Source organism: Doryrhamphus excisus, linkage group LG2 (assembly GCF_037039965.1).
Source record: "Doryrhamphus excisus strain RoL-2023G ecotype Guam linkage group LG2, RoL_Dexc_Guam_v1.1, whole genome shotgun sequence".
NCBI classification, from domain to species: domain Eukaryota; kingdom Metazoa; phylum Chordata; class Actinopteri; order Syngnathiformes; family Syngnathidae; genus Doryrhamphus; species Doryrhamphus excisus.
Window position 1 is genome coordinate 7,016,397 of NC_136358.1, and position 24,652 is coordinate 7,041,048.

The 24,652-nt window shown below is 41.7% G+C and overlaps 4 protein-coding genes across 14 annotated transcripts in view; all 4 read left to right on the forward strand.

Annotated features, from left to right (window-relative positions):
• The window catches only part of slc24a2a (solute carrier family 24 member 2a), a 31,767-nt gene extending 29,346 nt beyond the window's left edge, over positions 1-2,421 (forward strand). For all 10 annotated transcript variants that reach the window (XM_058067106.2, XM_058067107.2, XM_058067112.2 and 7 more), the window contains one exon: positions 668-2,421. In XM_058067106.2, the coding sequence (XP_057923089.2) occupies positions 668-917 (250 nt within the window). In that variant the 3' untranslated portion in view covers positions 918-2,421. The remainder of the gene's footprint in view (positions 1-667) is intronic.
• Positions 2,422-5,657: 3,236 nt separating this feature from the next.
• sepsecs (Sep (O-phosphoserine) tRNA:Sec (selenocysteine) tRNA synthase) lies at positions 5,658-13,720 on the forward strand. Of its 2 annotated transcripts, XM_078796836.1 has the most exons (13): positions 6,382-6,399; positions 7,234-7,347; positions 7,617-7,732; positions 7,810-7,964; positions 8,022-8,140; positions 9,372-9,530; positions 9,603-9,756; positions 9,830-9,932; positions 10,008-10,137; positions 10,891-10,982; positions 11,400-11,493; positions 11,569-11,659; positions 12,792-13,720. In XM_078796836.1, the coding sequence occupies exons 3-13, from the start codon at positions 7,619-7,621 to the stop codon at positions 13,006-13,008; spliced, it is 1,428 nt and encodes a 475-aa protein (XP_078652962.1). In that variant the 5' UTR covers positions 6,382-6,399; positions 7,234-7,347; positions 7,617-7,618; the 3' UTR covers positions 13,009-13,720. The 2 variants fall into 2 exon arrangements, with proteins under 2 accessions (XP_057924571.2, XP_078652962.1); XM_058068588.2 differs by lacking the exons at positions 6,382-6,399; positions 7,234-7,347 and adding an exon at positions 5,658-5,834.
• Positions 13,721-13,879: 159 nt separating this feature from the next.
• On the forward strand, positions 13,880-18,710 carry lgi2a (leucine-rich repeat LGI family, member 2a). Its single transcript, XM_058068586.2, has 8 exons — positions 13,880-14,243; positions 14,361-14,432; positions 14,971-15,042; positions 15,216-15,287; positions 15,373-15,444; positions 15,932-16,098; positions 16,923-17,087; positions 17,145-18,710. The coding sequence occupies exons 1-8, from the start codon at positions 13,894-13,896 to the stop codon at positions 17,960-17,962; spliced, it is 1,788 nt and encodes a 595-aa protein (XP_057924569.2). The 5' UTR covers positions 13,880-13,893; the 3' UTR covers positions 17,963-18,710.
• A 1,386-nt stretch (positions 18,711-20,096) lies between these two features.
• plin2 (perilipin 2) lies at positions 20,097-23,604 on the forward strand. The gene is made up of 6 exons (XM_058067582.2): positions 20,097-20,337; positions 20,422-20,617; positions 20,735-20,817; positions 20,895-21,108; positions 21,250-21,428; positions 23,083-23,604. Exons 1-6 carry the CDS (start codon positions 20,308-20,310, stop codon positions 23,464-23,466), a joined length of 1,086 nt encoding a protein of 361 aa, XP_057923565.2. The 5' UTR covers positions 20,097-20,307; the 3' UTR covers positions 23,467-23,604.
• The last annotated feature ends 1,048 nt before the right edge of the window (positions 23,605-24,652 follow it).

Sequence of the window (24,652 nt, forward strand, 5' to 3'; positions counted from 1 at the left end):
GCTGATATATTTACTGTATGTTGAATATCAGGCTGCACGGCCATGGGGTGTTGAGTGCGCATGACACACAGCTGGGAGACCTGAGTTTGATTCCACCCAAGGCCATCGCTGTGTGGTTTGCATGTTCTCCCCGTGCATGCGTGGGTTTTCTCCGGGTACTCCAGTTTCCTCCCACATTCCAAAAACATTAATTCATTCATTTTCTACCGCTTATCCTCACGAGGGTCGCGGGGGTGCTGGAGCCTATCCCAGCTGTCTTCGGGCAAGAGGCGGGGTACACCCTGGACTGGTCGCCAGCCAATCACAGGGCACATATAGACAAACAACCATTCACACTCACAATTTGGAGTCGCCAATTAACCTAGCATGTTTTTGGAATGTGGGAGGAAACCGGATTACCCGGAGAAAACCCACGCATGCACGGGGAGAACATGCAAACTCCACACAGAGATGGCCGAGGGTGGGATTGAACTCGGGTCTCCTAGCTGTGAAGTCTGCACGCTAACCACTCGACCGCCGTGCAGCCCCATTCCAAAAGCATGCTAGATAAATTGGCGACTCCATAGGTTGACTCCACCTCTCATGCCCCCCCAACAGTTCATCACAGCCCATTACTTGAGAAGCACTAAGCCAACCTCACATGTTTATTGTCATGTATATTTTGCAGGCTGCCATTTCCTTGGCTGATGTGGTCCTTCTTCAGCGGCCTGAAGCCAGTGGCGGTCAGCTCCAACGGCCTCTTCTGTGCCATCGTGCTCCTTTTCCTCATGCTCCTCTTCGTCATCATCTCCATCGCCGCCTGCAAGTGGCGCATGAGCAAGTTGCTCGGCTTCATCATGTTCATGCTCTACTTCGTCTTCCTGGTGGTCAGCGTCATGCTGGAGGACCGCGTCCTTATCTGTCCCGTGTCCGTCTGAGGGTCACCCAGCACAAAGCCCAACTTCCTTTTCCCCTTTTACGGCCATCCTCATTGGCGGCTCCCACGTGTGGTGTGTGAAGACAATGCACGGTGGGTACGGCGACAAGAGGCGCTAACTTTCTGTGTTATTGAATTAGCAGGAGCCTAATAGTGACGCATTATGCATGCCATTAGTGTCATTTAGAGCAGGCTTATTAAGGCTGGCAGCTTGAGGAGAACTTTCTACACGTGAGTAGAAGCTGCAAGGAAATATGAGATGATTCCTGATGGCTTCCTTTCAACACCATATTTGTTTTGTTTGTTTTTTAATGCCCGATTTAGCAGTAGCATTAGACGTACTGTAGCAGGACAATCTGCTCCCTCTTGATTGTAGATAACTCGTCACATTCGCCAATAAAAAGCATGACTACTTAAGGCCAAAACCTTTGAGAATCAGTGTTTAAGCGTTTCTATTGATAGATTAGTCACCAGGCTGCATGGAAGAAGAAGAAGAAGAAGAAAAAAAAGAAGACACTTACAGGTGAAACCTATTAATCACACATTTAAATAACTTGTATACCAAAATGTACACTCGATGTAGAAAAACACTTATAGGCTCAGTGATATCTAGTGTGAAGTTCACTTTCTAATCAAAGGTGCTTCTGTGTGCAAGCATCCCTTATCTATGACTAGATGCTATAACAGTATTTTGCAAAACAAAAACAACACACCCATTTGTGTTTTGTACGAGGAACTCATCACAATCTGTGAGAATAGAATGTGGATTTAACAGCAATATACGCGTCGTGTGTCCGAACCCTCCTCTGTTATTCTATGTTAGGCTCACTAAACACCCGCTTTACCTCAGCCTGTGTACAGCATCTTAGTGGGAATGAACTGTAAATTACTAGTACATAGATTCTCTCGAGTGCATGCATCTTGGGCTGGTTACCCACCGACTGTACAGATGAGCTTCACTTTTATGCATTTAATCTGAACAAAACTACGGCTTTACTTTGTAAATACCTTTTTTTTTTCCCTTCAGATGTTTTTTTACTCATGTTGAACAAATATTGGACTGATGCTACCTGTTTTTTTTCTCTTCAGGTATTTAAGTGAAAAAAGAACACTTATTGCCCTCGAAAGCTCACAAAGTTAAGTATAAAAGTGTGTTTTTGTGTCAATTGAAGCTACTTTTTGCTTGAGTTTGGACAATCACCGCTCACAAATTCAAATATGGCTTGAGTGGCGAGCAGCGATGCAATAGAAAGAAATGTATTTTAAAAAAAAACACAATAGACCTGATTGTGGTTTCCGAAGGTAAGTGACCATGAGAGCTGAAGAACATGTTTGCACTGTAAATGTGTTTATTTTTCTTGGTGTTGATGTATTTAAGGTGTACATATATACAGATAGAAATGAACCATATAATCTATATGTGTAAAACAAATATGTCTCTATGTAAAAACAAGAAAGTATAATATAATGAAACAAATAAAGCTGATAATTCTAATATGCAACAATGCTGTTTATTTGAATGGAGCATGTGGCACAATGCATCACGGAATTGCTAGCAAACGATGGGCTTCGTATTCAAATTTGCATTTGAATTTGCAAAGGAGAACTGCACTTTTGGGGTAATTTTGCACCTCATTCACAATCCTTATGTGAAACATGAACACATTTCTGTCCCTTTTCTGTGCATTATAATGCAAGAAAACAAGTTAATATGAACTTACAATGCATGTCATTGGATAACACCTATTTTGACAACTATTAGGCATTGTCTTAATTAGTTAGTATTAATGCGGTGAGGAAAGAGCTTTGGTAGTGTTTTAAATCATCAAAATACGGCAAGATACTGGAACTACTACTACATGTTATGCATGATCAAACAATACTTCATAGTTCTAATGGATGTATCCCAATAACAGCATTGTAAGCTAGCTCATACAAACTTGTTTTCTCATGTTATAAAACACAGAAAAGAGAAAGAAATATGTGTTCATGTTTCACATAAGGATTGTCAATGATGGGCAAAATTCCCCAAAAAGTGCAGTTCCCCTTTAAGCTAAGTCAACATCCTCATAAAATGAAACAAATACATCTGTTGTATGCATATTTCAAATGCAATGCATGGGCTTGCTAGCAAAGATGGGCAATAATACATTAGGGGTTTTCAAAAATTGTAAGAATACTTTCTAATGATGCAATACGCTCTACCAGGACTCAAGTTGAGTGAAGTTTTTAAAGGATTATTTTACTAGCATTGTTACATTTCTGGGTATACAGTATAGCGTGAAAGATGTAACTATGATGCCCTCTGGTGGATAATTATTAGCAACATACACTGGTTAGATTTGCAACTCTGATATTGTATGTTGTAATATTCATTAATTCATTCATTTTCTACCGCTTATCCTCACGAGGGTTGTGGTTGTGCTGGAGCCTATCCCAGCTGTCACGACGGTGGGCAATATACATAACAACACAATCTCCTGATGGCCTTATCGTGCCTTGACCTTCAGCATTCAGTGGTGCGGTTCACAGCTGAGTGTGAAGCTTCTGCTATGATTAATCAGTGCGTTTTGCTGTATGAGCCTGTCATGTATTTATTGACCCCAATTTTGCAATTTTGATTAAGTAAAAGTATGCATTTACAAATAATTTTGTTCCGAGTCCTCGAACACATGTGTGATGCAGAGTGAGACTTTCTCCAACGCTGCACAGACAAAAGTGTAAAAGAAGATAAACCTGCCAAGAGATACAGTATCTTACCTCTCGAAAACCCTCTCCATGTTAAACGAATAGCCTATGTGTAAAGTTGAGAAATAGGACACATGAATATAATGTCATAATACATATCAACAGGTTTCATTGTGTGGTCTGCTTTTTTTAAAAATCCACAGGAGTGGGGGGTATATGACTTCCGGTACATGACTTCCGGTCAGATGCCTAAGAGTGCGACGCATTTGGAGTCAAATGTTCTTTTTCGATAGAAATACAAATTACTTAACGTCTACTTCCTTATACGGTCAAAATAATCACCATAGATTACGTATTTTGGAGTTTATTAACTAAGACTAAATCAGCAATATCTACTTTAAATTGAAGAGAAAAAAACACATTTTTATGGGACATTTGGGGTGCCAGAAAATGGCGGGCCCTAGGCAATTGCCTGTGTTTGCCTAATGGTAAGTCCGACCCTGATGTGAAAAGGTCCTCGACACACAGTTCAGCTCTCCTAAATGATCATGTTTTTGTTTCATACTGCTGCTGAGGTTTTTATTGATATCTACATGTAAGTCATTTGATTAAAGTGTACGCACTGTACACCTGTACGCCTTTGCCTCGCCCGGATCACTTGCTTACCATCATGGCGGACTTCCTGCTTCATTGCATAGTACACTCTGTTACATGCATTTGTGGATGACTGTGCCGTCTATCGATCTCGTGTCTTTGCTCGTCTTCTGATACAATTCCGGGTGTTCAGTTTAAAGAGTGGAATTATGGCTCTTCCCAGTGGCCGAATTTGGAATTGCAACAGCACCAATGGGGAATTAATGGGTACTTTTTGATCAGAGGCGAGTTTCTACCCTATTTATTTCAGCTGTGAGCTATCAACTCACTTTAAATAAGAAGTGAACCACATTCATTTTCCTCAGTAATCGATAAGTACAGGTATGGTTGGTTGACGGTGTGACCTTTTATTTTGTGAGTCACTACTGCAATACTGGAAGAGTCCCTCGTTCAAAAATTTTCTATTGCACAACAGCTCATTCACAGATTCATTTGCCTGTGATTAATAACGCACGGCACAGCCCGGTCTCAGGGGCAAAGTCAGTAGGGTGGAGGACAGCTGCTTCAGCAAGCCGGCTATCAGGCCAGACTTTGCTCACACAGCCATCACAAGGCATTTGACTCAGCAGAACAAAATCTCACGGGAGGGACAGTAGGCCACATTTGGTTTTTGTGGAGCCGCAGGGCGTGGTAATCATTTCATATGACGGAGGGGGGAGTCATAAAAATAAGAGCATCAGCGGACTTGTAGTGAGTCACTATATGTTGCACATGTGCATGCATGATTCAGTGTAAGGTCACAATTTGCAAGCACAGTGGATCTAGAATCAGAATATACATGTATACCAAAGTGCAGGGTGAGATGAAGGGAGCCGGCCACAAAAATTTTACAGTTTTTAACCCCCCCTTGGATACAACAGTGGGCAAAATCGGAAGATTTTACTATTTGCATTCTTTTTGTATATTATCCCCTTTAATAGAGTTTATTATTTTTTGTTGTGGTAACCATGACAACCAAACAGAAATGGCTAACCATGCCATTGTATCCAGTATTTTTTTTTGTATAACATATTTAACTTAGGAGTGGCAGCGCCGACACCTTTTGGATGTGAGTCACCTGTGTTGAAAAAAACGGTTTGTGAATTTGTTATTACAGTATAGAAAGAATAATATTGAGTTTATCCATGTACAAGAGTCCATTTAGTATATTGTATTTCACAAAATGTGTTAATTTACTATGGTTTCCTGTCCATGGTAGTCCAGACAGTTTTTGAATCATGCAGTGATTCATTGATGAAGCAGATCTAGTCATAGTGTGGGTCAGCAAATCAGATCGGGACTTTTAGTTGGAAACCCCCCTATTTTGGTCCATATACCTTCCATGTCTGTTTTATCACATCCCATACTTTTTTGGCGGGTTTGGGCTGAGTTCTGGTCCTCCAAACCGAGCACCAATGGGATCCTCAGGAAGGCACAAAAACACACCTTCTGTAGATACTTGTCCTTGCGCTGTGCTTGCAATGCTCATACAGTAAATGTGGTGGTGATAGACTGATCCACTCCTCTCCTCCAATAACTTTTACTCCTATTGAAGCCTCATACTGGGAGACTGGGATCCATAGGACAAGCTCAACAGGTAAATGCTAGTTGAGTTACTTGTGTAAATATGTGTATTAAACTAATTTGGTTTTGTAGGATGATTTACACAGCTTCTTCTTATGATGAGCCTCCAAGTATATCAGAACATGGGTCCAGGAAGGAAGGCAAGATGTTGGCATAGCTGTTGTGTTGGAAGCCCTGCTATGCCAACAAATTGCCATCTTTCTCTCCCTTAATCAACAACCTGACAGTAGGTTATATTTTTATAGTTGTCAATATATATTCTTATTACGAAATACAGTTTAATGCAAAATGAACGTGCTGAAATGGTGGCATTTGTTGTTTTGTTGTATTCATTTTCAATTAATGTGCTGATTTAAGTGTATGTGAAGGAATAAATAATTGTGTGAATGGAATTATATTGAATATTGAATGTGTAATATTTCATCTATGCCAAATAAATGAAGATTGTATTCTAAATATTGTTGTATTGTAAAATTTTTACTCCAAACTGTTAGTCACTGGCCCTTTAAGAGATGACGAAGCCTCGTCATGTGATCAGTCTTCATGGTCAGTCACTTCCGGGTTCACTTCCATGTGAGGTAACGAAAACTTAAGTTATTCTGAAATTAAATGTGCTTTAAGAGTTCGTTTATACTTAAAAATAAGGTTGCGATAGGTTAGTGATATAAACACAAGCACAAACAGCGTAGTGTGTTTACGCATCGAAACGTCATTTCTATTATTGAGCGCAAAGTAATTGCGGCGCAAACTATACAGCAATGTGTACGTGAAATGACAGTGTAACAGAACAAAATAATGGTTAAAAAAGAAAGATATGTGACTTTGTTTTGGGCAAGTTCACACTTCCACCTATTGGGTTTCAATGTAACGATATTCCAGTACATACAGTACGGCGGATTTGTCTTCAAATTGCTGAATCTATGTTAACTGCACTGCATCATATGTGGAGGTGTTACTGTTTTGTGGCAGTAAGCAGCTGTACTAGCCGACAAACTGTTGCTGAAGCCTGACGTTACTTGGTCATGTGGAAGAGTCAGAAGAGCAAACAGTAACTAATAATTCCTAAAGCACAAACATCCAAAGAAATACAGATGGAATAAGTGCAGGTTCGGGAAGATCTAGAAAGCTTTCTGTGCTGCTTATTGTGTGTAGCTGCTCTATAGGAGTCCACAACTCAATACAAAGGGCCAAAATATTAGCATAACAGATCCCTTTTAAACAAAATAACCAGCAACATTTAAACAATAACAATAAACAACAATGAATTATTTGAATAAAGACAATACTTCCAGTATAGGGCTCACATACGTGCATGTGATAAACACAATACAGAATTTCACATTTAAATAAAGTCAACTGTGTTACAGTCTGGCCTCAAAACACAAGTTAATTCAGTTGTTGTGGCATTGTAGGAAGGCCCGCATCATCTCAGACTGCAAGCCGCCACCACCCAGCGGCCTGTGGAGCTGCGTACCACTGCCAGCTGCTTTAGGGTCGTAGTAGAGGCGGTGCCACAGGAGACTCAAGTAAGGTTGTCGCGTTAGTTTGATGACCAGACCAAAAGTTTTACTGTAATTCCCATTCCATCTGTTTTCGAATTGATCACCTTTCATTATCATTCATTAGTGGTGTGTACCTATACATTTTACAATTTAAAATTTTTAAAAAGTGTTGGATGCATATTATAGGGCTCAGAGTGGCATTTTTAGTAGAGTAACAGATATCTGCTGTATTATTTTATATTGTAATATATTATTTTGCATTTATTCTTTTACCATTTCTTTAATAAAAACAGCAATGAATGGTGACAACTTCACTCTGAGTGAGAGGATCGTGTTACCTTCCTACATTCAACAGGCGTCCCAAGCTCGGCGTGGACATGAGCAACTTATCAGGCTACTTTTAGAGCAGGTATGGGGGAGTTTATGGCTCACATTTGTTAACCACCACCACCCATTCAGTTTCACTCCCGTTTGTGCACACTGAAGGGAAAGTGTCCTGAGGTAGGATGGAGCGAGAGCACCGTGGAACTTTTCTTGAACGAGCTGGCCGTCATGGACAGCAACAACTTTCTGGGAAACTGCGGCGTAGGCGAGAGGGAAGGACGGGTGGCGTCCACCCTTGTGGCAAGACGACATTACAGGTGCATTGTGCACTATTTTTATATCTAAAAAGAGTGATATAACTGTTTCTGTTTTAGGTTGATCCATGGAATTGGTCGATCAGGTGATATTGCTGCCGTTCAGCCAAAAGCTGCTGGGTCCAGTCTGCTAAATAAGTTGACCAACTCACTTGTTCTGGACATTTTAAGGCTATCAGGTGTGTAAATCTTGACTTATTCTCATTCTCCGTTCATGAGCAAACACCATAAAAACATGATGTTTATGATTGTGGCTGTGCCATTTAGGGAATTTTTTTAGAAATAAAAATGAACGACACAATAATAATTTTTGTTTAGTTCTCAAAGTTCTCGGGCTGTCAAAAAAAGCAATAGTGGTCTCTGCTCTCAGATTTGTTTGCTCTCAGATGTACTCCCAGAGTACCACTAGATGGAGCGTGTGTGCCACCAGTGGTAGTACAATTTCACTGAATCATTGCATTTTTGCCAAATTAATAATCATGGAACAACTGGAAGAATCCTAATGTAATTTTAAGGTCATGCCCCAGCATACCAATGGGATTCAGGTCAGGACTTTGACAAGGTCATTCCAAAGTCTTAATTTTGTTTTTCCTCAGGCGTTCAGAGGTGGACTTGCTGGTGTGTTTTTGGTCACTCAAGTTCAGCAGTTCCAAATGCCTGTTAATCTTGGAACTTTTTGCCCGGTGTCTTTCTTGTGGTGGAGTCATGAACACTGACCTTGAATGAGGCATTTGAGGCCCGGAGTTCTTTGGATGTTGTTGTGGGGTCTTTTGTGACCTCTTGATGAGTGGTCACTGCACTATTGAGGTAAGTTTGATTGGCTGGTCACTGCTGGGAAGGTTCACCACTGTTTTATGGTTTTGCCAATTGTGGAGAATGGCTCTCACTGTGGTTTGCTGGAGTCCCAAAGCTTCAGAAATTGTTTTATAACCTTTCCCAGACTGATTAATCAATTAATCTCTGTTATGTTTTAACACATTTTCTCCCTGGATTCTTTTTTCTCTTGATAATGAAACTTTTCATTTAAAAGTGTTAAATTTGTTTAATGGGCTGAAACACTTAAGTGTGGCAAACATGCAACTTAAATTTCAACTCAAGAAGGGGTCAAACACTTTTTCAAACCTAGTAAGACAAGCATTGTGGAACAAGGATTGTGAAAGTGTGATATATTGCTAGTGATATATTCTGAGTGTGTGAGCATGTTTGTAACATTTAACATTACTTGTTCCTTCATTGAAGACTCTTGCTGGAAAAGAGATGGTGTGAGTGATGAGGGAAGAGGGGACCGGAGAGCCATAAAAATGCCACTGCCGTGTTTTGTTACATATTCCTTCTTGAATGTGCAGGTTTACCTAATGAAGTGCCTTATTTGTAGAGAATGACATGATGCTGCATTTTGTTTGTAAATAGGCGTGAGGAGCGTGGCAAGCTGCTTTGTGGTCCCCATGGCGACCGGCATGAGCCTGACGCTGTGCTTCCTGACCCTCCGCCAGCGCAGACCAAATGCACGCTACATCATCTGGCCGCGCATTGACCAGAAATCATGCTTCAAAGCCATGATCACAGCAGGTGACATTGAACTGTAGCGATAAGGATATGCTCAATTTTGCTCAAACTTCTGCGTCTATTTGTGTTTTGCAGGCTTTGAACCTGTTGTGATCGAGAATACCCTTGAGGGTGACGAGTTGCGGACGGACTTGGAAGCGGTCGAATGTAAAATCAAGGAGCTGGGAGCTGAGAGCATCCTGTGCATCCATTCTACAACATCCTGCTTTGCACCGCGTGTCCCCGACAGGTGAGTAATGACACACCTCCTTTTTAAATCTAATGTTATTATCATGTGAGTTTATCACAATTACCCTGCACAGGCTCGAGGAGCTTGCTATAATGTGTGCCAAGTACAACATCCCTCACATTGTGAATAATGCATATGGAGTGCAGTCATCCAAGTGTATGCACCTGATACAGCAAGTAGGTGCTGCCAAGCTCATACCATTACTGTTGCCTGTATGGTTTGAATGATTGTTTTATGTGTACAACTGCCAGGGGGCTCGTGTCGGGAGAATCGATGCCTTTGTGCAAAGCTTGGACAAGAACTTCATGGTACCAGTAGGAGGGGCCATAATTGCGGGTTTTGACGATTCCTTTGTGCAGGAAATTAGCAAGACGTACCCAGGTATAGTGCAATTTTTCATTTACATTACACCAAACTTTTTCCACTGAGGGTTGCATACCGAAAAACTCATTCATTCATTCATTTGGGTGGAGGACTGCCCTGTGTCTTGACGGATAGCCAATCAGCTCCTCCGGCTCAGCGCAGGTGTAATTTTTGGGGGTCTACCACTTGACTTTTTTGTTCTGTAAAGCTCAGCATCATTCCAAAAATGTAGAATGACTGTCTTACTGCATCCAACCTCAGCAGCAATGGCATGCTGCGAGAGGCCTTGCCTATGCAGCTCGACGATCCAACCACGTTTAAGAAGAGAAATAGCCATCAGGAGGGCATGACCATCACAGAAAATTAGCATTTTGAGCAGAATTTGGCTTTTATAGGCTGCATTCTGAAACTGTCCAAATGTGCAAAATGCATAATCTAGTAATTTTTCAACTGGTCCTGATCAAGTCTGTATATACAGTATGTACATATGTAGTCTATGGCAGCAATTTTCAAAGTACAAGATCACAGAAGACATCAGGGGAAGTACAGCAGCTTGAAAAAAATAAAGGCGAAATGATAAATACAATACAAATACAAATAGATATTTGTACTGCTCTTACAGTGAGAGAGTAAATACCACAAAATACACTCCAGAAAATCAGTTTTCCAAGGAGTAAGGGAGGCCCAGGCTATGTTATGTCTCATGATGTTAATGATGCGCATTATTCTGGTTTGTAGTTTTGTTACATTTCATTCATGAACTCTGTCCAGGTCGAGCGTCTGCGTCCCCTTCCCTTGACCTCCTCATCACATTCCTCACCCTGGGAGCCAGTGGCTATAAGAAACTATTGTCAGACAGGAAGGTGAGATTGTACACTCCCCCAAAAGCCTAATGATGTGAGTTGTATAGTGTATGTTTCTGTATGTGTTGATACTGTGGCCGTGTAACATTCCTCCGACCTTGTATCATCAATCTTGTGTAAAAAATAGCAATAGCTCAACATTATCTCAAGGAGGAAACTCCTCCCTGGTGACCCCATGCCATCAAGGCTCACTTACGCTTTCACATTGTGCATAATAAATGAGCTGAACCATGTTGTTCCTCCTTGTTGGCAGTGAATAATTCTGATATTTGATCTGTTGAGGTTGGTTTTCCTTGCTGGAAGAAATACTTCATCAGCAATGGCTGTCATAAGGAATAAAAATGATAATTGTGCTATTTATAGTTCCTTTGTGTGCCCCTTCTGTTGTCCTCTATGTGTCTCATGCGTGTCCCATAGGAGATATATCTGCTACTGGCTGAGGAGTTAAAGAAACTGGCCTCTGCGCATGGGGAGCGATTGCTTCACACCCCCCATAACCCCATTTCACTCGGTGAGCCTCCTCCTCTGTTTCTAGACTATCAAATATTAACCTTTTGACCTGTTGCCCATTTTCTTTTGTGTGCAGCAATGTCCCTGGACAGGCTCCAGGCCGGCGGTGGCAAGGTGGTGACTCAGCTGGGCTCCATGTTGTTCACACGCCAAGTTTCTGGAGCCAGGTAGGAACAATAACAAGGGTTTTTATGTCCACACACACACAAAGATTGGATGCGTTTGCGTTGTTTTAAAAGCCTCCCAGAAAGACAGATGGATGTGCTGTCTGGGTAGGAGGACATTAGATGATTAGACTGTCCTTTTTAATCTAAAAGGATGTCTGCATTCCACTCCCTCTGCTAGGGTTTTCTTCACAGTAAGCTGAACAATGTCTGTCAGTTCACTGCAGAATTCAAATGAGGTGCTTTGGAAGCTAGTTATTGATTCCACACACACTGGAGTGGTAACTGTGCAGTATCCTGATAGAATTTTCAGCTATGCAATGATAACGTCGGGGGGGCACTGGCAAAATGTAGGTCATAAAAGGAACTTTTTAGTGATGTTGTAACACTATTATAAAAGAGCCTGTTTATAATAAACAAACATGTGCTCCGTTTGTAATGATACTGCCCTAGCCAGATGAGCCACCCAGTGGTACACACACATCTTTTTGTAATTAAGGCTTCGCTACACATCTTAAAATAAAGCTGTGCCAAATATCCCACAGTCAGGTTTTTTCTTCAGAGAATAGACTAATCTCGCATGATGATGATATCAAAATGCCTATAATGTTAGCACTGTGGATCACATAGCTTTGCTAGTGTTGCCATCTTTCTGGCCCATTAACAATAATAATAACAATGGATGCAATTTTATATAGTGCTTTTCAATGCACCCAAAGCGCTTCACAATGAAGTGAATCCATTATTCATTCACTCCTCAGTCACACACTGGATGTGGTAATCTACATCTGTAGGCCACTGCCCTGGCGTCGTATGAGGGAAACGTGGCTGCCAATTGTTGCCTACAGCCTCTCTGACCAGGGACACAACAACAGTGACAGTGACAGTGGAGGTCTTGTCTTATGTGCTATATGGTATCTGTTATGTTACACAAGTGCAGAATTACAGTATACATATATATGGATGGATTTAAAGTTCAGACATACAAATAGCGTATTGTAGTTGTGCTTACTGAAAGCACTGTGAAACTAGTAAATTCCTGCATTAAGGCTAGACAACAGGACAACACGCTTTCAATGCACTACCTTGAGACTTCTGTATTTAACATTAATTTAATAAATATTGCTGTTGGCAGAGTTGTGCCGTTGGGCAAGGAACAGACCATCGGCGGACATACGTTCCATGGCTTCATGTCACACTCGGACGCCTACACATGCCCCTACCTGAACGCTGCCGCCGCTGTGGGCATCACTCACGAGGACGTGGCGCTGTGCATCAAAAGGCTGGACAAGTGCCTGAGGACGCTGCAGAAAGAGGCACACAGTACCTCCCCGCAAATTCCACCAAGTTAGACCCAGATACTGTATGTGTTAATTTAAATCAGTTATGTGTGTATTTTTAATGGAGCCAAATCAATGTTTAATCTCATAATAATCTCAGAACCTTTTTTTTTTTTTACATGTTCTTTAAATTGACTTTGCTAATAATATCCCGACTAGTAATCATGATAATAATCTTAGTATTTGTAGCAGTGTTGTTGACAAACTCAGGAGGCAACATCATCAACTTTATGGATGAGAGAAACGAGGTTTACATTGGTCAACAATGTGGCCCGTGAGTAAAGGGCCCCAGGTTTGGTTTCTACCAATTAGTACAGGCAATGTCCCTCTTCGTGTGTCTTAGTACTTGCATAATGAAATAAATGATAATGGCATAAGAACAGAGCCTTGTGGAACTCCATAAGTAACATACTCACACATTTGTTGTTTTAATGACCTCTTTCCCAACATTTTAGGTAAGGTTAGGAAAGCTTTACCTAATTAGCATTTTCAACATTCAATCAAAGGTTAAAGTCAATGGTGGAACATGCTAAAGTTGCTCACCATCTAGCTGTAGTTTTGTCGTCAACTTTCTGTGGATTACTGCCATAATCTGTGGATTATTGTAACTAAATTCACAGCCCCCCTGCAGCATCCTTTGTCACTGATGTTCCACTGTGGAGGATGTAAGCACTTGTTGGGAGGGTGCTCATAACAAAAATCTGGATGCTTTGTGTACAACATATATAATTGCATTGCATTATGTCATCAATTGCTTGCTAGGTTATGAATACAAAAGTATCACATAAATGCTTCATATCCTGTGTGTAGCTCACTGTACGTGCAAAAATTACACAAGTGTTGCGGTGCATGCTTGTTTAAGCAGCAGCAGAAGGAAAAGGAGTGACTTAATAAATAATGAAAATGCGCGCACACACACGCACACACAAAGAAGGGCTGTCTGCTGCTGATTCGCTGTTGTCCGGTGCAGCGTCGCATGGTGCAGGGGTGGAATCACTCTTGCTTGCCTTTTTCCCTGCCTCTTTCCTTGCCTCTGTGTATGCTGCGCAGCCACCAACACATGCAGGAAAGATGCTCACATTTTGGGCTTTGTTTTTTAGCGCTGTTTGCCTGTGCAGTTTGCCTCAACCGGGACACATGAAGAAGGCTGCCCGGTGTCCTTCAACATGCAGCTGCTCCAAGGAGTCCATCATATGCGTCGGGTCCTCCTATGTGCCCAGGATAAGCCCCAGTGACATAATTTCTTTGTAAGTTGGTACTTTCAGGCAGCAATATGGACCAAAAAGTGCAGTATGGTTGCTGTTATGATATATTCTGTTAAGTAAAATAAATTGTTTTTGCAGTAAATATGCATCTTCTTGCAGGAGCATCGTCAATGGTACCTTCCTCGAGGTCAAAGAGGCCATGTTTTCTCACATGCCATCGCTCCAATTGCTGTAAGGGCTTCTTCTCTTTACTTGTCGCTGTACAGTCCATTGGGAAACCGTTAACATTAAATGACGGTTTGCTATGAATTAATTACATTAGGTAATGTGACTGAACGTGAGGTTCCATTGATGTTATGTCTTAATAGAGAGCTTGTATAAAGTATAATGTAAAACTGTTTACATTATGAGAACAGAACATGGAACATTATTTTTATTTTATAATTATCATAGTTCTTTGTCTTTTAAGGTTTAAAAATAAGCATACGCAGCAGCCAAAGCTTACACAATGGATGCACATGCAGGCTGATTTATTGCCTATTAAAAGCTATTATAGCAAGGAACGCTTTTAGCAGCTCCTGACACCTCTGCAAGTATAAAAGCAGACATGTTGAGCTCCTGGAACTCGTGCTGGCCATAAGACATCAATCTAAAATCTATGTTCTGTAATGTCAGCATAAATGGGACGCAGGACTTTGTAGCTCTCAGGCAGTATTTTAATTGATGGTAAATTCACAAATCTTTGCATCGGTGTTTGCTTTTATTTCAGGCTCCTGAATTCCAATTCCCTGACCACCATTAGAGATGACGCATTTGCGGGCCTTCCGCATCTCGAGTATCTGTAAGTCAGCTATATGTTCTATTTATATATTCGTAATAGACTGGTGGTTAGAAGCTACTGTCTTAAAAAACACAAATGAATAATAGTGCATCCTAATCCATTATGATAAATGCATGTGTAGACCACAGATATCGATCACATCTATTTTGTATGATGTATTGTTCCTTTCACAGGTTTATTGAGAATAACAGGATAGAGACTGTATCCAAATATGCCTTTAAAGGACTCAGGGACCTGACTCACTTGTATGTACCTTTACAAATCAGAACTCTTTTAGTTAGCAAGGATGATGACGGTTTGATATACTGTATGTATTAATATTGCGCATAGGTCCCTAGCAAACAACTACATCAAGGCTCTGCCTCGGGACCTCTTCAGCGGCTTGGACTCTCTCATAGAGCTGTGAGTACACCCCTCCCATTTCACCAAGCTTTTTCAAGGTACAATACTATAGAAAGTAATCCTGGATGTATACTTCAGAGCAGTCAGTCTACAGCTTGTGCTCATTGAAAAATACACAGACAATATTATGTCAATAGCTGGAAACACATGTAGTTGCAAGGTAGTTGTGTCTTGTGGTAGCATCATAGCATTGGGGAGCCGCATTACATAAGGGGGAAGATGAATTCCAACACATAATGTAGAATTGCAAAACCTACCATGATCCCCTCCCTTGTGAAACTTGGACCTCCAAGATAGCAAGTGCGTTGAACCCTGTGAGCATCCTCCTGCGGAAGGAAGGAAGGTGGAGTATCATGTTCTCTTTCACATCATAGTACATGTTAGAACTCCCCACAGTGAACCGCAACTCCCAAGTGCCGCCATTACTCACCTTGCCCCAGACCCCTACGTCTTTACGACAGCGTCACACAGTTTTTGATTCCTGCAGGGACCTCCGAGGCAACGCCTTTGAGTGCGACTGCCGAGTCAAGTGGCTGATGTCGTGGCTGAGGAACACCAACGCCACGGCGTCTGATGTAGTGTGTGCCGGACCGGAGGATGTGAAGGACAAGCATCTTAACGATATGATCATGCAAAATGAGTGCATCTCAACGGGTGAGAATTGGTACAACTCTCCTGAAGAAGCGTTCAAATACAAAAATCTAGAAGCAGTACATCAGTTAATACAGTGAAAACACACCTGAAGCAACTGTTATGTAAAAGTAAACTGTCAACAGGTGACAATCTTCAGAGTTACAGGTGCGTGAAAGTGTTTGCCCCCCTCTCCTCATTTCGCTTATGTTTTTGGTAGACAGCAGAGCAAATGGTTCCATTTATCAAAGCAAGTCTTTCAGGTCCGACTGCAGCAAAACAGCCCCAGACCATCACACTACCACCACCATATTTTATTGTTGGTATGATGTGCTTTTTCTGAAATGTGGTGTTAATTTTCACACCAGATGTAATGGGACACACACCTTCCAAATAGTCACATCAGAGTATTTTCGCAAAGATTTAGGGGAATCATCAAGATGTTTTCTGGCAAAAGGGAGATGCGTCTTAATGTTTTGTTTGTTTTGCAGTGGGGGTCTTTTGTGACTTCCTGGATGAGTCGTCGCAACGCTTGGGGTCATTTTGGTTGGTCGGCCACTCCACTCGCCATTTTTGCTTAAGAAATGGATTTATAACCTTTTCCAGACTGATAGATTCCAATTAACCTTAGTTAGGTTATTTTCCCTCTCTTTGTAATACCTAAGAAGGGGTGAACACTTTTTCACACCACTGTATGTCAAATTGTCTGCAGTGAAATTACTGAAAATGTAATTATTAATTCAAAAGACTGGTTAATGGAGTCAAAATATGGTGTATATATCCATGGACTCTAAAAGTATGTAAAAAGCGGTAACAACAGTAACGACACCAATAATTCCCCTTTGTAGATTTTGTCCTTCATCAGACGGTGACTTCGGAGTCCCTCTCTGTCGACACTTTCAGCTACAAGAATGACGTTTATGTAGCCATCGCGGCTCCTAGCACAGAGAGCTGCATGATCCTCCAGTGGGACCACATAGAGATGAACTTCCGGACTTACGACAACATCACAGGTTTGTCATTAAAACCCACGGTCCAGTTGTAGGTGTCCTCAATGTGTTTGTCTTTAGGTCAGTCCATCGTAGGCTGCAAGTCGGTGGTCATCAAGGATCAGGTGTTCATCATCGTGGCTCAGCTCTTTGGTGGTTCGCACATCTACAAGTTCGATGAGGACCAAAGCACGTTCACCAAGTTCCAGGACATTGAGGTGTCCAAGGTGTCCAAGCCCAACGACATTGAGACCTTCCAGATTGGCGCCGACCGCTTCTTCATGATCGTGGACAGCTCCAAAGCGGGCCTGTCCACGCTGTACAAATGGAACGACAGCGGGTTTTACTCTTACCAGTCCCTTCATGAGTGGTACCGTGACACAGATGCGGAGTTCTTGGACCTGGACGGGAAAGCCCACCTGGTGTTGGCAAGCCGCTCTCAGGTGCCTGTAATCTACCAGTGGAGCCGCAGCAACCAGAAGTTCGTCCTCCAGGGCGAGATCCCCAACACAGAGGACGTTGTCGCCGTGAAGCACTTCCGCATCCAGGAGGAGCTCTACCTGGCCATGACACGTTACATTGGCGACTCCAAAGTGGTGCACTGGGGCGCCAAGCAGTTCTCTGAGATCCAGGCTTTGCCGTCACGGGGCGCCATGATCCTCCAGCCCTTCTCCTTCAAAGATCGCCACTACCTGGCCCTTGGAAGCGACTACACCTTCTCGCAGATCCTCCTGTGGGACGGCGAGCAAAAAGTGTTTGAGCGCTTCAAGGAGGCGTACATCCAGGCGCCACGCTCTTTCACCGCCGTGTGCACCGATCGCCGGGACTTTCTGTTCACATCCAGCTTCAAAGGGAACACACAGATTCTGGAGCACGTCATCGTCGACTTGAGCTCGTGAGCACAAGTTGTCTCCTACAATCCCACGTCTTCCATATTAAAAAAAAAAGTTTGGAATGTAAAATCATTGTCTTTCCGACGAGAGGCCACTATTGTTTCATAATTATTGTCATAATTATGGAACTGGAAAATCCTTCTCTGGTATGTTGCCTTATCTGCTTGATGGTCCGATGGGCTTCACAGCGCCCTCTTGTGGTGATGACCAAGCATCCCACCTCTTTTTTTCTTATCGTGCGCAGGGAATGTCTTAAAAGCACAAACCTTTAATCGTTGTAGTTGGAAATCTTTAGACTGTAGTTTATAATGTGTACAGTTAGAAAAAATAAATACATGCAGGCTGTAAGGATGTTAGCTATTCAGGGGTTATATGGATGAAAATGATCAGTTTTTACGGTGTGCACCGATTTAGATGCTTTTTCAACGCATGACATCATGATGCCAGGTCAAATGTCATCGAAAAATAGTGCCATTTTAGTCCTTTAGTCTTTTAGGATTTTCATACACGACATAGACGACTGTGGAAGAAAGTGAATGTCTGTGTAAATACTGCATTTTTTTATTCTGTCAAATGCAAGGAGCATGAAATGAAAAGAACAGATTTAAGTCAACAAAGTGAATGAAAATAAAAGTGTTATGGCATATGCAAGTGTACAACACACAGAATGTGTAATTCTACTGAATGTAAATGTTGAACATTGAAATAAACATGTACAGATGCTAACTGAGATTAGGATCTGTTTATTAATTTATAGTAATTAAAAGTAATGAGTTGGATTGCCATAACCTAATATCACACATCAGGAAGAATCACTTTTAATCAGCGGACATAAACTTGTGTAGCATATTGGAGTACTCCAGGTTCCTCCCAAATTCCAAAACAATGCAAGTTACGTCAATTGGAGACTCTAAATTGTCCAAGGAAAATGTTCGGTCATCTGTTCATGGCCTCAAGCTGAAACTAACTTGGGTTCTGCAGAAGGACAATGATCCAAACTATTGAGATGCTGTGGCATGACCCTATAAACTTCCTTTCACTTCTCACATCAGTGTGTTCTGCTATATGATATACTTAACTGAAATTGCTGATCAAAACAACCAGTGATATATAAAGGAAAATTTTGAAAATTACCAGGGGTGCACACATTTTGTCATACCACTGTATCTGTGTCAATCACTGCCACCTGTTGTGGCTTTTTGTGTTGTATCAGATGCTGAATGAACTGTTTTGTCATCAAGCGGAGGCAGCTTTGGCTTCAGAGAACTCGCTGTGGGGTGTTTAATAATCACAATTTAATTTCACTTGTATTTTATAGCTGTTTACTGGTGAATGACAGCAGTATGACACAAACGTTTCATTCAGTGAATACTAATATTTGTGTATTGCTTTTTTTCAAAATAGTTTTTGGCGTCATGGGTTTTAAGCACAGATTACTCATGGTACAAAGAACAAAAAAGGTGATTCATGTAAGGAAAAGTGAGACAATATATTTATATTAACATCAAGTGTGGTGCATCAGGGCTACTGCATTAACCAAGCAAAACTGAGCTGCATAGGAATTATCATCCTCAGCCTCCATACAAGATATCCTATTAAACAGTGAACCATATATTTATTTTGAAAAACTTACTTTGTTTACAAATGGAATGATTGTGTCCCAGTAGAAGCCAGCAACAATCTGTTTTGGGTATCTCTGACACCATTGTGGTTTTCAGTATCAGGTTTATAGATAACTGTGAAACAAACGAGTGTCTATAGTGGAAAGACCGGCAGAGCAATGTAATATTCGTCCGTGTGGCAACACGTAGCTAATAGCCCCGTTCCTCCAATAGACTTTGTTCTGCGCCGCAAATTTTTTACAATGTCAAAAACGTGCCGTGTTTCAGAAAGGTAGAAAAACACTGACCCAACTATCAGTGTTATTTACAACTATCAGTGTTATAATCTACAACGTTTTTATGACACATACCTGTCTCTGTTGTTTGGGAAACTTGAAAAAAAGAGTGACTGGACCGTCTTTTTTCGCAATTGTGGCGATGGCGAAGACGTCTTCGGCAAATATGGCCACCAAACCCGTGCTTGGCGTACTACGGAAGTCACAGTAAAGTGACACTGTCCCTTCCGTCTCAACTCTTTGATGTAATGTTTAACTTCAACATAGTCACATGACGTTACGACATCTCACGATAACTGAAGAGTCTAAATAAAGCTCACTCTTTGCAACATTTCCTTAGTCCGCTCACATCATCCGTGGGACTACAAAGGTGGATCTTATACTTTGTTATGTAACTTTTAATGATTAAGTATTGATTGTTACTGCCATTACTTTGGAACTACTTTTTGCTGAAATGGTAGAATTTCAGGGAACAAGTCATCAGGTAAGGCATTCAATCATACTTAGTAATGGTGATTAAGGAAATGAAGGAAACAACCTTAATGTTAATGTCATTCTTGTCGTGTAGAATGTGGTGAAGAGGGTGGGCCACCTCCCTGTGGTGAGCTCCACCTATGGCATGGTGTCCAACGTGTACTCCATCACTAAAGGCATCCACCCTTACATAGGGTCTGTGTGCGAGGCGGCTGAAGTGGGCATCTGGAGGGTCACCTCGGCGGCCCTGGAAACAGCCTCACCCATAATCGGCAAGCTGGAACCTCAAAGTGAGACCCCTGACTCTAACAACTCAAATATGGAATATGTCAAAACAGGAAGTTGGTGTAATACTGGCGCTATATTTTGCTCCAGTTAGTCCTAAATGTGTCCCTTATCACTTCTAGTTGCCATGGCCAATGACCTGGCCTGCAAAAGTCTGGACAAGATTGAGCAATCCCTACCTCTTCTTCAGCGTCCCTTTGAACAGGTGACCCCCTTTATGAGCACAAAGTCCACCATGATCAATCTGTGACCTCTGTCCTCATTCCCAAACTATTTTGACAGAATTTGTATGTCCGGATTGTCTCCAACGCCAAGGGAGTGGTGACCGGTGCCAAGGATGCGGTCTCGGGCACCCTAAGCAGTGTGGTAGAGGCAGTTCAGTACAGAATGGAGAGGACCGGGGCTGCTGTGAGTGGTGGCATGGACTTGGCCCTCTCCACCTCTGAGGGCCTGGTAGAGCGCTACCTGCCTCGCGCAGATGAGGACGACAATTTGGGTGAGTCTGTCTGCAATAACAACCGAGTCAAGGGTTAACTTTGATGAAATGAAAACATCAACTAGACTATTGTAAATTGATTGGATTCCGGCATGAGATAAGTATGATTTCCTCATCGGGACTTGCCTTGCCGTGTGACAGAGCTGGAGGCCAAAGCAGTGAAGGGTGCTGACAACAAGGAGCTGAGCCACTACGCTCATTTGGCCTCTCTCTCGGCCAAGATCCGCACAAGAGCCTCCGCCAGGGCCTTGGCTGCCATGAGAGCTGGGAAGACGAGAGGCCTGAAGTACATTCCAGATCTGAACTCAGCTGCAAATGTGGTATGCCTTTTTGTTGGATGTCCGTAATAGCAGAACGATTTTTAATCCATAAGATATACTCACAACATTTTTTCTGGCAGATCTGGGATATTCTTTTTTTTTGACCACACCTTTATTTTAACATCTAAGGCAATGTTAAGATTTCAATGTATAATTTGTCCACCAGATGACATTACTTTCCCCATTGAATTATTAAGTGTGTGTCACTATTGAAAAACTCACATTGTGTGATTTTTTTAAATGATTTATTTGTAAATTCCTATGGTTTATAAATATTTGCACCCTTGAGATAATCAGTGCTAATATTTAGTGCAGAAGCCGTTGTTTGCAGTTACAGAGGTCAAACGTTTCCTGCAGATTTGCACATACAGCAACAGGGATTTTGGCCCACTCCTCAACACAAATCCACTCTACATCTGTCAGGTTTTGGAGCTGTCGCTGAGCGCTGAAGTTTTGTCCAAAATCTGACGATACAAGGCCCCATTCATCCTCTTTTTAATACAGTACAGTCGTCCTGTCCCCTTTGCTGAAAAGCATCCCAAAGCATAATGTTTCCACCCCCATACTTAACAGTAGCAATGGTGTTCTTGGGATGCAACTCAGCCTTCTTTTTCCTCCACACACGACGAGTGAAGTTTGCACTAAAAAGCTACATTTTTGTCTCCTCTGACCACATGACATTCTCCCATGACCCCCCTGGATCATTCGGATGGTCCCTGGCAAACTTTAGACGAGCCCGCACATGTGCTGACTTCAACAGGGGAACCTTCTGTGCAATACATGATTTTAAACCATTACGCTGTAGTGTTCTATTGACAGTAGACTTTGAAACTGTGGTTCCAGCTCTCTTCATGTCATTGACCAGCTCCTGCCATGTAATTCTGAGCTGATTCGTCACTTTTGTAATCATGAATGATGCCCCACGAGCAGAGATCTTACATGGAGCCCCAGTCCGAGGTAGATTAGCAGTCATGTTTAGCCTTTTCCATTTTCTAACAATTGCAGCAACTGTTGATTTATTCTCACCAAGCTGCTTTCCATTTGTTCCATAGTAGCCTTTTACAGATTTGTGGAGCTCTCCTATTTTGTCTTTGGTGTCTTTGGAAAGCTCTCTTGTCTTGCCCATGGTAGAAGTTGGATTATGACTGACTGTGGGGGTGCACAGATCACATTAATGAGCTCAAAAGGGGGGGTGGGGGTGTTACTCGTGGGGTAAAGGTGGACTTTTTTAGGGTGGACTGAGAGCTCTTTGAGAGTCAAAATTATTGCTGTTTCTCAAGGGTGCAAATACTTATGAACCATAGTAATTTACAAATAAATAATTAAAAAATGATACAATGTGATTTTGGGATTTTTAAAAAATTACGTCTCTAAGAGTGGAAATGCATCCATGACGAAAATTTCAGATGCTTTCCTGTTTTCTAAGTGGGAGAACTTGAAATCGCAGAGGGCGATAGAAAAAAATTATGCATGAAAGCAAATACTTCATGAAATGTTGTTTTTCAACAAAATACTAGCATTTAAAGGATTAAAGTCCCCAAAATGAAGCACTTTTAAAAGGTTGACTCATTTCAAATGGAAACAAATAATATATGATTAAGGGTTTTGAGTACTTTGGAGGTGGAAATTTACCATTACCATTTTTTTTACCCAGGTCATCGAATCTCGCACTTTTGTCCTGGCACGCTCCCTTGCAGAAAGGCTGCAAACCACCTGTCTGGTTTTGGTCTCAGGCCTGCAGGGCTTCCCTGGCCACATCCAGGAGAAGAGTCGCTCTACCATGCGGTTTTATGTCACTATAGGGGCACCAGATGTCATTCCGACTGACTACAGAGTCCAGTGGGGAAAAATGAAAGAGTCCGTTGATGGTGTCATGGATTATCTAATCAATAACACAGCGCTCAACTGGCTGGTTGGACCCTTCTACCCATGCATGCCTATGGAGGTGGAGCACGTCAACAACTCCTCAGACCAGCCTGTGAAGGAGGAACCTGTGGAGGTTGAGATGGAGCTGTTGGTAACCAATCAGCAACACTGAGCAGACAATGGAGCTTTTCCACTAAATAGGTCACATTTTGAGAAAGGTTCGGACTTTGTGCTTTACTTATTATTTGTAAATGATGTCCTTCTGCTGTTTTTAGGATTCTGTTGCAAAATAAATTAATACCATAAGTCATATTTTTGCCTCTTAGTTGAATTGAAGTGAATGCCATATTATTAAAACATCCAGCTGTCACGACAAAATAGCAGTACATCACTTAAAGGCTCAAATGGGGCCTCCCTTCTCAGGGTTTTAGTCGGCAGATTTAGAGAATGTATCATTTAAGGAAAAACAGCCTGCATTTCAGCGTTGTGTTATATTGTGTTATTAGTGTCAACATTTTAAAAATGTCTTCCTACATTACACCTTTATGTTTTTTTCCCTTTTTTCCACTTGCATTGCATTTTAAAATGTGTTGCAGGCCAATATAAATGAAGAAATTATACTGAAATGGGCCCCTTCCTGTATTGAGTATTGCAATTTTGTTTTTGCTTGCTTCTCCGCCTACGTGTTCATAGAGGAAGTCACGTGACGTATTGCTAACTCCTGCTAGCCGCTTCGCGCTTGTAGTTGTGATCATTTCTAAGCTCTCTAAAGTCGTACTTGATAATGCCGGCGTCCCTTTAGTCTTCCGATAAGTCCCACCAATGCGCAACGACGTGAAAGTCCCTTTAATAAGGCAGAATTCTTATTACTCTTAACTCTTTCCCACGAGTAGCAGCATTTCTGGGTTCACAATCAACACGGAAGTGACGTAGCAAGATGACGTGTATAACTAGAAACATTATTAGGAAATGTAAAGAAACAAGCGATGAGTGGCTGTTTTTTTAAATAAGTAAACGTTGAATTTTTAAAAATAATTTGAAAGCATTTTTTTCATTCACATCATTCTTGTAGTTGGATGGCAGTTGACAAACCAGGTTACAGTGCACGAGCGCCATCAAGTGGACTGGAGTAATGCGGCTTCCTTACGCGTGCAAACGAGCCATGGGATGTACAATGGCTACATCACTCAATCCGAGATGTTTCGATCGCATGTTCCAATTCCTTCCCAGTGTAGTCATGCCTGTGTTTCATTTTCTTCACGTACCACGTGCTGCAAAATTGTTTACATGCACAGTACTGTTAATTGTGCCCTTTATACATGATTATTATTATTTTAGACATTTATTTTACCTATAGG